At 54.3% G+C, this 12,008-nt stretch overlaps 1 protein-coding gene across 2 annotated transcripts in view; it reads right to left on the bottom strand.

Moving 5' to 3' along the window:
- MACROD1 (mono-ADP ribosylhydrolase 1) overlaps positions 1-12,008 on the bottom strand; it is a 215,355-nt gene that overhangs the window by 51,883 nt on the left and 151,464 nt on the right. For both annotated transcript variants that reach the window (XM_075005194.1, XM_075005195.1), the window contains exon 4: positions 7,787-7,816. In XM_075005194.1, the coding sequence (XP_074861295.1) occupies positions 7,787-7,816 (30 nt within the window). The remainder of the gene's footprint in view (positions 1-7,786; positions 7,817-12,008) is intronic.

Raw genomic sequence — 12,008 nt, forward strand, 5'->3', positions numbered from 1 at the left:
TGCTGATTTACACCTCCTATGGATCTGGCCCCACTGATGCCAGTGGAACTATGGCTGATTTACACCAGCCACGGATCTGGTCCAGTGACTCTAATGTGGTGAGGCTGATTTACACTGCAGGGGATTTGGCCCCGCTGACTCCAGTGGTGCTCTGGCTAATTTACACCAGCTGTAGATCTGGCCCCATGGCACTTTGTCTGATTTACACCAGCAGGGGATCTGGGCCGATGACTCCAATGGGGCGATAGTCATTTGCTAGCTAATACTGGAGCATTTCCCCACAGGAATTTTGCCCCACATGCCAAACATGGGTGTCCTTGCCGGGAAGCACAATTAAGTGCCTTCACTCGGATTTTATTTCTTACCCTTTAAAGTTGTTTTGCAATCAAATTAAGGAGAGAGGACAAGGAGGGAGGAACGGGGCCCTTCCTCTAATGCACTCACACGCCACTAAGTGCCATAAATCTGAGCGGGTGTTAAAACACAGGACCTCAGAACTCTGCTGCTTTACAAAAAATCCCCATAAATCTCCTGCGAGAGTGGACGAATGTACAGCACAACAGAGTGACATGGGGAGAGGGCTCCATCGCAGCCCCCTGCCAGTGCCCATGTTCTCACCACCATATGGAGAAGAAGGGGCCAGCCCGAGCTCTGCCCAGGGGTAGTGGCAGTGTGGTAGGAAAGATCTCGACCCAGATCAAAGCCCCTATCATGCCAGGCGCTGCACAGACCCTGACTGAAATCAGAGACGCATTTTGCCCGGTGCTGCGCTGAGATCGGCGCCCCATTGTGCCGGGCGCTTTGCTGAACCCGGCCGAGATTAGAGCCCCATGTCACAGACGCACAGCAAGAGACAGTCTCTGCCCCAAAAAAACTATTAATACAGTAAAACCCTCGATTGAATGGACTAGTGGTGGGGAGGGAGGTTCGTTAATGCTGAAATTCCATTAAATCTGAATCTGCAGGACTGGAGGCACTTTGCAAGGCACACTAGGACCCAGACCTGGGAGGAACGTAGCGGGCTCACGAGAGAGAGCTCAGCAGCAGGCTCTTTGCACTGTTTACAGAGCAGAGCCTCTAGACTCGCCTATCACTTGCTGCTCATCACCCAAACAAGGGCGGGCACTCTTGGGGGAGCTAAGTTTCCCTCCTCCGGTCCTGGCAGCTCCAGTGGTGTCGGTGTTTCTGGCGAGTCGCGGGTATTTATGGGGTGGCGGGGGCTGGTGGACAGCGTCCATTATTTCCAAAGTCCATTAAAACAGGGTCGGATCAATCAAGGGTTTCCTGTGTGAATGGACAAAGATCTTTTTACCTCTTTTGTGCAGATGGGGAAACCGAGGTACCACACACACTGGGCCAGATTTACAAGTGCCTCGTGCCCTGCATTGGAGCTGGATTTCCCACCGATGATAACTCCTGTTTAGGCATCCAAACAAACCCCAAGCAGCCTCTTGCAGAGGCTTTGCCAATACAAGGCTGGGTAGACGCCGAGCAGCAGGCTACATCTACATGAGCAGTTTTTCCCAGCAAAACCGGGCTTTCGTCAGGAAACACTGCAGAGCGCCTACTGGCAAAATGTGCTTTGTCAGCCAACGGTCGACATCCACCGGCAGCATTAGACCTCTCCCCACGCAGGTCTAACATCTCTCTCGACAGCGTTCTGTCGACAAAACAGCCACGTAGATGCTCCAAGGCCCTTTTGTCAACGGACAGGGCGTCTGGTTCCCTGGGCAGCCCTGTTTGGCGAGCTTCCGGTCAGCCATTCTGTTGAGAGAGGGCCGGGCAGTCTGGCTGCTCTCCGCCAACAGAGCAGATTGCTCTTCTGATCTGCTTTTATGTGTAGACACAATCTGTAGACAGAAGTTTCGCCGGGAAATCCCTTCTGACAGCGACTTCTGTCGACAGAGGCTTCTTGTGTAGATGTGGCCCCAATGAATAACAATAAGAATTAGCTCTGAGGGATTTTGAAAAATTGCACTGGGTGCCTAGCTGTATCTTGAGACGGCTACTTACCGTTGTAAATCCTGTCCCTGCACGCCTCAGGGTACCAGTGTCCTGAGCATCTAAACACCTTAGTGGCCGAAACCCTATTTCCACAAGAAACTGAAATCCAGTTATCTCCCAATGGCTCTTAAATGCATGAATTCAGCTCTGAACCCAAACAGGGCAGAACGGGGTTTTCTTGTTCTCTGATAAGTTGAGAACTTGAGAGACTTTCCCCTGCCCCATACTGGGATGAAAATCAAAACCTTCACTAATTTTCCTGCAGCGTGGCCAGTACCAAGAAATTGGCGTTTTTTGCTACAAATCTTTTGTCAAAAATTCCATCTGCTCCACCCCCATGTGCCAATCAGTCCATGAAAAACACCAAAGAAAACCACTGGCTCCTAAGTCACTTGGACACTTCCCCAAAGCACCTAACTCCCTCTGGGTCTTTTTGAAAATCCCGGCCTGTATTAGACACACAGGCTGACTGCATGGCCAGGTGTTCCTGCTCTGTGTTACTACACAATGCACACACATGTCCCTACAGGGGAATTTATCCAAGTTATATTTAGCTCCGGGCAGAGGCAGGAGTCCTCTGAGTTGTCAGAGAGCCCATCTTGCTCCCATAAATCTGGCCTTGCGTCTAAGTGAGCCCTGTCGCTTCTCATTTACCAGGAGATGTGTGCACCTCCTTGCAGAGAGATCTACAGGATCTGTAGATGGATTTGTTCTTTGGCTATTTTGCTGAGTAGGGGTTAAAAGAATTCCCTCCAGTGGAACCCTTCTGGCTATTGCTGAGTCAATGCAAGAGAGCAGCATGCTGCGAGGTGGTGGTGGGCCAGGGGCTCAGGCCGCTGAGGGGTCTTTTCCTGGCAATATCACTGGCTCTTGGATGAGTCACTTAAGGTCATGTTTTCAAAAGTGACTATGCATTTTCAAAAGGGCATTTAGACCCAGAACCTCACAAATACATAGGCACCGAACTCTCTTGATGTGCCATGGGAGTTAGGTGCCTTAATGGTTGCTGAAAGTCAGCACGAGTCATGTTCGAAAATGAGATCTAGGCTCCAGATCAGGCTGAGCAAAGTGGGGGGCAGGCCTCCGCAGGGGATGTGAAATTTCATAGGAGGGGGTGCAGCATGATCAGCTGTTGGATCTCAGGCGCATCCAGCTCATTAAAAATGTTGAAATCTGTTCCTGATTTTATGTCTGTGTATTCACATTTATATAGAGATTCATGACGTCTTGACATCGTACAGACTTATTTTCTTACACGTGCCAAAAGTTTTTTTTTTTCATATGAAGATAACCGGAATTACCATCAGTTTGGATTTCCATGAGTTTGAGGTGGGAGAAGGATAGCTCAGGGGTTAGAGCACTGGCCTTGTAAACCCAGGTTTGTGAGCTTCCCAGGGTCTGGGGCAGATTAGATTTGGGAAAAAAAAATCATCAGGGATGGAGACAGGTCCTGCTGTGAGGGCAGGAGTCTGAACTCGATGGCCTTTCAAGGTCCCTTCCAGTTCTGCAGGACGTGTATCTCCATATTTAAAACAAAACCCACATTAGACAGGTTGGGAGGCTGCTAATCACAGGGCTGAGAAGTGGGGCCCGATGTTGAATATTTGCTCACCCCTGCCGTAGCTCATGTAAGGGCTTTTGAAAATGTTCCCCTTCCTCTACATCAGCAGTTCCCAGCCTCTTCCAGACAGCGCCCCATTCTGACAATTCAGTCAAACTTTGTGGCCCAGGGCAATTCAAAACCGGGGAGGGGGAGGATCTCCTCAGGAAATTTTTTTATAAATCATGATTTGTCCCCCTCTCCCTGCCCCCAGGCTTAAACCCCTCCCAGCCCCAAACTGCCCCTCCCACCTTAAAAAGCACTGCTGCTGCCACCTGCTGCTCCTTTGCTGAGCCAGCACCACATCCTCTATGTGGCTCCCTGTCAGCCCTTCCATGCCTTTCCTCCACCTGCAGCATGGGCAGTTCCCTGCCCCGCCCCACTGAAATAGGACTCGATTTATTGGTTTAATGGCTGATCCCTCCTGCCATTAAACCAATTAAACTGAGTTCCATTTCAGCACGGCAGGGCAGGGACTGGGAGCCGAAGAAGTGAGCGGTGGCAGAGGTAGGAGCCGCAAATGGCTCCTTTAAGAGCCACATGTGGCTCAGAGCCAGCCAGCTGGCAACTCTTAGACAATCTAATGGTGACCCCTGTTTGGGTCCTGACCCATAGGCTGGGAATCCCTGCGCTACATGTAATGTCACTGCCGAACTCCTCTAAGCACCACAACAATCGCACGTGCGCCGGTTTCATTTTGGAGGGACTCCAGTCTGCCATGTGCACAAACGGCATTTGAATCCACTCCCCCTTTCTATACAGCCTTATTTCCAAACGAATCTGAAAAGCCTTACAGTCTTTTAGGGACTAATTGCCGTTTCCGTTTCGCATCGGCACAACCCCACCAATGAAATGCAGCCACCTCTGGGGTGTGGTGCAGGGACTGGTGCTGAGAGGCAGCCCCCTCTGGGGCAAGGCACAGGCATGGATAAAAGCCACACGGCAAACATTGGACATCATTTGAGGATTAGAATTAAAGAGGCAGGTATGATGAAATGCACGAATGCAACTAGGAATTTACATGAACAATTACTTCCTTCCAGGAGTTAATGTACTAGCTAGCTGATGAGGGCATGTCCAGAGACACAGAAAGGTGTATGGGACAGACAGGTGCCTATCACCAGTGATCTGAGCCCACTGACCTCCCTTTTCTACTGTTGTGCTCTGCAGACTTGTCAATCCAGAAGGCCAGGTCCTGCTTCCCCTTCCCTCTCCCCGCTCCCGCCCCACCGCCCTCTGCTGCCATGGCAGGAGACTGAATGGTGTATCCGCTGTGGGTATTTGCAACGAGAGAGGTCACATGTTAATGGGGTGGTGGATAAATCCCGCCTAGAACAGTTTATCATCAAGTGACAACTCCAGGCCTTTTAAAAGTAGAAATAAAATGGGATCTCTGAGGTCAGGGATAAATAAGGGAGCCATTACAGCTGGCAGTGAAGAAGCCCGGGAGCGGGCAGGCCTGGGCGGGGGTTGGGAGGTTGTTTGTTTTCCCAGGCCATTAATTTCTCCTTCGTTCCGGCCTGTGCTTCAGGCTCCCAACGCCACCACCTTGGGCTGTGACTTTGGGAAGGGGCTGCTAAGCAGGGCTTACTGGGGACACGCCGTGGCTGGGTGACCGGCAGTGCCGGGGAGTGGAGAGGACTCACCGGGGGCGTGCTAAGCTTAGAGTCAGCCCAGGCTTTCATGCCCTCTCCTCACGGTCAGGCTGAGCCCCGAGGTGCTGGGGGCAGTGTGCTGAAGGGAGCGGGGCTCGGAAGCAAGCACTGAGACTCCATCAGTGCTCCTAGCAGCGTTCCCTGTTTGCTCCTGCGGCTGCTCAGGAGAGAGTCCAATGCCCAGCCGAGCAGCACAGCACCCACAGCGGGGTTTGTGGTGCACATTCACACACATCTCGGTGCACATAGGAAAAATGCGTTCCGTACACGGCTGGGAAAGAGTAATGGGGACACTGAAAGGGTGACCATCTGCCCCGTTTTCGGAGGGACGGTCCTGTATTCGGCTCCCGACTTATTTTATAACAGGGACTCATTGTCCCGTATTTGCTGCGCAGACGCAGCTGCCTGCCGGAGGGCAGGTCCTGTACAGCAGTATGTGCTCTCCGCAACAGAGGGAGCCGGCAGGTTAGTTACTTGCCCCTTCCCTGAGGCTTGGGGGATGGGTGGGGAGAGCCGCCGCATCCCATATGTGGCCCTGGGAGATATGGTCACCTTAGACACTGGCTGCCATTAGGGGAGCTATGTTGCAAACAGGGGGCCGGGGCCCTGAGGCTACAGCTACAGCGCAGCCCTATTTTGAAAGAGCTATTTTGAAATCTGTTTCCGAAGAAGACAGGCTGTGGCCACGCTAGCCCCGCCTTTCAGAAGGGCTATGCTAATGTGGCACTCTGGAATATGCTAATGAGGTGCTGTTATGAATATGCAGTGCCTTATTAGCATAATGGCGGCCACATGCACTTCGCAACTGCCAGTTTTGAAATGCACGCCATCTGCAGCCCCCTGATTTCAACAGCCCCTTCTTCCCATCTGGTTTCGGGAAGAAGGGGCTTTCGAAAGCAGGGAGGTGGTTTCGAAAGGCCCTCAGCCACACCATCGTGCGGCCTTTGGCTCTTTTTCGAAATAGACTCTACTGCCTGTAGACGCTGTATTTGGAAACAGCTGAGCCCTATACTGAAACACATTTTGTGCACAGCTGTGCTATTTTGGAATAAGCTACTGGGACTACCTCTTCTGAATAACGCCGCTTTGCAGCCACAGCCTTGCAGAGCTAGTGTTAGGCCAGGAGTCAACTTCAGTTCTCCCACCTGGAACTCCCACCACCACATTCAGTGGGCTACACAGCTTTTCTCTTCCAGGGCTGAGCTCTGGTGGGGCGGTGCTCTGCACTGCTAAGCACCCCCCCCCATCCTCCAAGTGTTAAATCTCAGCGGCGGGACAGAGTCTGGAGCACGGTGAGTATGTAAGAGAGACAGGCAGGCAGTGTGCGTGCGTGTTTGTGAGACGCATGTGTGAATAACCCACCCTAGCCTCCTCCACGCAACCTCTGGCTGCTGTGCAGGCAGGCGTGACCAGCTGAGCCGTGCTTGCCCAAGGAGAACCCCTTCCACATGTCCCGGCAGAGAGGGACTCTGCAGGCGCCGGGGCAGAGCCAGGTCTGCCTGTGGATAAGGGGGATGCAGGAAAGGCTTGGTGGCCTCGAGGGAGCCACGGGTCTGGGCAGGCTACACAGTGTGTGGAGGGGGGTGGAGCCGATCTTCTAAACAGGTCTTTTTTGAAGCCACTTTAATGGGACCAGAGCAGTGCTGGGCTGGAAGGGACCTCGAGAGGTCATTTGGTCCAGCCAATAAACCTCCACCCTCCCTCACGGGTGTTTGTCCAGCCAGTGCTTCAAACCCTCCTGTGCCAGGGAGTGGAGATGGGGTGAGCTCCCTGGGAAGCCTCTTCCACAGCTGAGCTCCCGTTGGTGATCAAAAGCTCTGACCTAACTCTCCCTTGCTGCAGATCATGCCGTTATGGCTGGCGCCGCCGTCAGCAGCTGTGAAGGGCGAAGTGTCCAAGAGCCCCCCACGACTCAGGGCCCTCACTGTGTGAGGTTCTATACACACACATAAGCACAGCTCAAACTCTGCCTGTCTAGAGAAAAGGCTGTGAGGGGTCCCCTGAGTGTGGACACAGTTACACTGAGGTAAGCATGATTTATACCTGTCAAGCTCTTCTCATCGGCAAGCTGTGCTAGTTCAGTAACAATCCCTAGCTCTCCTCTGGCACTGGCAGCAGCGGTCACTCTAGCCACTAGGCAACACTGCCACGAATGGCCCTTTTATGAGTGTAGACCTGCATGCAACCTTGTGTCGCTCTAAGTCGATTGGTGCCCTCACACCTGACAGGCTTCTGCCAGGACTGGGCACAGCAGCCCCCAGCCAGAGGCTTGTCACAGCAGGCGACAAAAATAAGAGAGGAAACTGATCCACCAAGTGGGTATGGACCTGGCCAGCAGCAAGCTCTGAGCCCAGGAATCTGAGGGCCCAGTGCAGGCCAAGAGCTGGCCGCTCTCCAGCTCTCTCTCTCCACACTCTTGGACATGCGTGTGGGGAAAAGTCAGTAATTCAAATAAATTCAATATTGATTTTTTTGGTCCTCCCCACACCAAAAAACTCCAGCGCAAAGGTTTAAATTTCACACTTACCGCCACCGCCTCCAAGCAGGGAGCTGTTAGCTGCAAAGAGACAGAGAAATCCCAAGTTAGTAAAAAGACATTGGCTAGAGAGACGTTAGCACACACGGCCACAGGCCTGGCACGGAGATTTCTGAGCACGTGCCCATGGCAGCCCTTTGTATGCCTGGGGGAAGGCCTTAAAGCCAATGAAACAGAGAGGCGGGCAGGAGTCAGGACTCCTGGGTTCTTCCCCCAGCTCTGAGAGAGGAGCAGGGGTTATAGGTTAGAGAGCAGACTGGCTTGGGGGCTGAGACCTCTGGGTTCCGGCTCTGGCAGGGTCGGGGGGGCTGACAGCCAGGACGCCTGGGTTCTCTGCGTGGCTTGCAGGGAGGTGAGGTGAGGAGGTCAGGGACTGGGAGTGCTTTAGATTTCCAAGATGCTTTACAAACACCATCCAATTAATCACTGGCACTTAGCGCTTGGCAGATTGGCTGATGCCTGCTCTGGGGCCACTTTGCATTCCAGGAGCCCATTTCCTATAAGGCGGGTGGAGACGGGGGATGGGGATGGGGCTGGCAGGGGGGAAAGACGCTCCTTCGCAACTCCAGCACACGGGATCCTTATCCCCTGGGAGCCCTTTTCCCTGCCAAGGTGCGGGGCAGGGGAAGTGCCCATGGCCCTGGGTGTGAGAACTGCCCTGTGCTAATCTGTCCCTAGCCCCTGTTCCCCTCCACCGGTGGTCGCACAGCATGGCACAGGTGCCAATGAAAGGTGAGAGGGCAGTGGTTTCTCCCACTGACAGATGGGGAAACTGAAGGACATAGAGAGGGAGGTGGCTGGGGACAGAACCCAGGAGTCCTAACTCTCAGCCCCTCCTGCTCTAACCTATCAGATCCTACTCTCTCCCTGCAGTAAGGACAGAACCCTAGCACCGCGCCCCCCCGTTCTAACTGCCAGACCCCACTGCCCTGCCCAACTCTTGCAGACATGCTCTGGGTCTCCTGGCTATAGCCATGGCACTGTGGAGCTCAGAAGCCAGACAGTTTTTCAGTGTGAGAGGGGGTGTTTCCAAGGTGACAGGAGTCTGATGCGATGCTCCTGTTGCCAAGGTAACTCCCCGGTAACAGGTGCTAAACCATCAGAAAATTGCCAGGGCATGAATGAAGAGCGGAAATCTATCTGCTTCGAACCCCAGTCTAGCTTTGATGGAGCCCCTCTAATGAAGCCTGGGCTCTGATCAGCTTTGCAAACAGCTCAACAATAGCAAGGCTGGCGCTGAGCTGAGGCTGCCTCTGGGGTTGGGGGCAGGGGGCTGTTTAGCTAGAGATGCCTTCTGTGCTGAGAAGCAGCTGTCTCTGGAGCAGGAGCTGTTTACATAGGGATACCTGGCCCCCACTGGCAGCCACATCTGGGGCAGGGTGCAGTGATTATTTACACAGGAGAGTCTCACTCCATACTAAGAAACAGGCACCTCTGGGCCAATGCCCCACATTCCACCTAAACTCATCCATTCGGGGTCTCTTCAGCTTTCTGACCCCTTTGGCTAATGCAGGGGTCTTGTTCTTCCCTCACCTACCCAGAGTGTAACTGCAGTCCCTGCCAAAGGGCCTGCTGATCCATACTGGGGGAACACAATCAAACCAGATGGAGGGACACCTCATTCCCACCAGTGAGAGCCAAACCGAGGGCAGTGAATTTACTCCAGATTCCCACCAGTATGGACAGAACTGAGTGCAGAGGGGTTGCTCCAGATTCCCACCAGTATGGACAGAACTGAGTGCGGAGGGGTTGCTCCAGATTCCCACCAGTACGGACAGAACTGAGTGCGGAGGGGTTACTCCAGATTCCCACCAGTACGGACAGAACTGAGTGCGGAGGGGTTACTCCAGATTTCCACCAGTACGGACAGAACTGAGTGCGGAGGGGTTACTCCAGATTCCCACCAGTATGGACAGAGCTGAGTGTGGAGGGGTTACTCCAGATTCCCACCATCCTGGCAACTACCAGCTGGCGACTGACACCGGGCTGCTGGAGAACAGGCCAGCTGTCCCAGGTGCCAGCACCCTGACCCCTCTGCCAGACAGCCTGTTTCCCAGGTGAGTTGGCCCCTGGTAGTTCCAAGGGCCAGCCTGCTCCCCGGCATTTCCTCTGTCAGCTCCCAAACCCAGCACTAGAAATGACCTCTTTCCCCAGGGAGCGAGCGAGAAGTCAATGGCAGTGTTCATCCCCACCACACATGGATGCATGGGGACCACTTTGCATAGAGCTCCAGAGTTCCCTCTCTGCATACAAAGGGGGGCGGGCAGGAGAGGGCTGCTCCAGGGCAGGTTCCCCTGTCTGCATTGGGATTCCTGACACTGGGCAATCGAATCCCCAGGGCCAGTGCTGACCCTGGCACAACTGATACTGGATTCTCCACTGCCTGTCTTAAATTGTTATATAACCCTCTTCAGTGACTCCTCACCCCAGAAGTGGCCGCATCTCAACACCAGGCAAAAGCTTTCTGTATAAATGGTTCTCACACCACTCTCCAGGGGTGGCTGCATCTCAGCCGCAGGTGAGGGATCCCTGTATAAACGGCCCCCAAACCTGCTCACATAAACAGCCTCGGTGCCCCTCTCCAGAAGCCAGCGATATGGAGAAATGCGGTGGCAGGAACTGGGATCAAAGGACAGAGGAAGAATCTGGTATTTCAGGTGTGACCCCAAGTCACCTCAGTGGGAATCTGAATGTTCTTACGTCTCACACCCCCCGCTCCTCCACCACCCCTGCTCCACTGGGCTGTGTCCCCCAATGAACTATATCGCAAGCTGCACTTCCAGGGGACAGCAAAAGAGCCACCAAGATTGCAGGAAAAGGTGGCTGTGCAGGCTCCCTCCTTGCCAACCCCCTGTGAGCAGCACAGTCAGACACTCCCAGGGCTGTGTGAGCCGACTGGCCAGGCTGACGGGTTTAAGCAGTGCTACGTCCCCCGCCCCTCCCCGGCTCCCTTTCTGGCTCCTGTGGGGCCCCAGGAGACGGGCGTGGTTTGCTAAGGGGTGCTGGAACTCATCTGCCTGGCCAGTTGGCCCACATGGCCCTGGGAGTGTCTGACTGTGCTGCTCGCAGGAGGGGGTGGATTTCAGGGGTGGGGCAGAATGGGTGTAAGTGTGAGTGGGTGTGCACGAGGGCATGGGCACGAGGGCAGTGAGAATAGGTGAGTGTATGAGAATTTAGGGACAGATGGGTAGGCAGGCAGATTGATCCGGCTGCAGGGAGCAGGATGGATTCCCGGGGAATAGAATTGAGGGGACTGGAGGATCCTGTACTGGGTCCTGGTATGGAGTGGGGCAATGGATCGGTCCCTGGCATTCCCGGCTGTGCCCAGGTCCCAGTGGCTTGCTGCAGGCTGGCGCAGGAGCTTTGCTCTGTATTTCTTTGGGCTCTGAGACTCAGCCCTGGAGGGACCTGCTATTGGCACCTGCTTCAGAGACTGCATTGATTCTGTTGTCACCCAAGCAGAGGAGGCCTCTCACTGAACAGACTCTGCATTGACCCAGGGTGGACCATTCTGCACAGTTCCTGAACAGGATAAATAGCTTCTCCCCGGCCCCGCCCCAGGGGTGGCTGCATCATGGCACCAGGTGAGGGATCTCTGTATAAACAGCCCTTGTGCCCTGCTCCACAGCTGGCTGGCTGCATGGGGACACTGGCAAAGGGATCCTGGCATAAACAGCCCCCAGACCCCAGCCTCTGGGCCCTGCCCTAGAGGCAGCTGCACCTCAGTGCTGGGCAGCTCAGAGAACAGCGAAAGATGCTCCCTCCCTCCCTCCCTCCTCACTCAGTCTCGTGCTCGGGGAGCAATTAATTCTGGTGCCACAAAGCAGGGCGAGCTGCCATTGAATTCGCCATGTTAATGCAAAGAACTAATGAAGACAGAAGGCCTGCAGGGATCCCCAAGCACAGACAACAAGGGGAGCAGAGAGGCTGCACCCCAATGTCCTCCCCAGCCCGCATTCCATCATGGTGGGGTGTCTCTGTGCAAATGTCGGGCAAAGCCCCGGGAGATGTAAGGGACCTTAACATCCTTCTACTCGTCCTCCTCTCCCCCTTCATTAATTAACACAGACACAGCTGAGCTGGCCGAGCTGCCGAGGCAGAGCTGGGCCACATGATCCAGCTGGGAACCAGCAGTGGCGGTGAAGCAAGTAAGGAGGTGCTGCCAGGTGGGCTGGGTTGGGTATCCCACATGGTCTGGCGCCTCCCTGTACCC

The sequence above is a fragment of the Carettochelys insculpta genome, chromosome 11 (genome assembly GCF_033958435.1).
Source record: "Carettochelys insculpta isolate YL-2023 chromosome 11, ASM3395843v1, whole genome shotgun sequence".
NCBI classification, from domain to species: Eukaryota; Metazoa; Chordata; order Testudines; family Carettochelyidae; genus Carettochelys; species Carettochelys insculpta.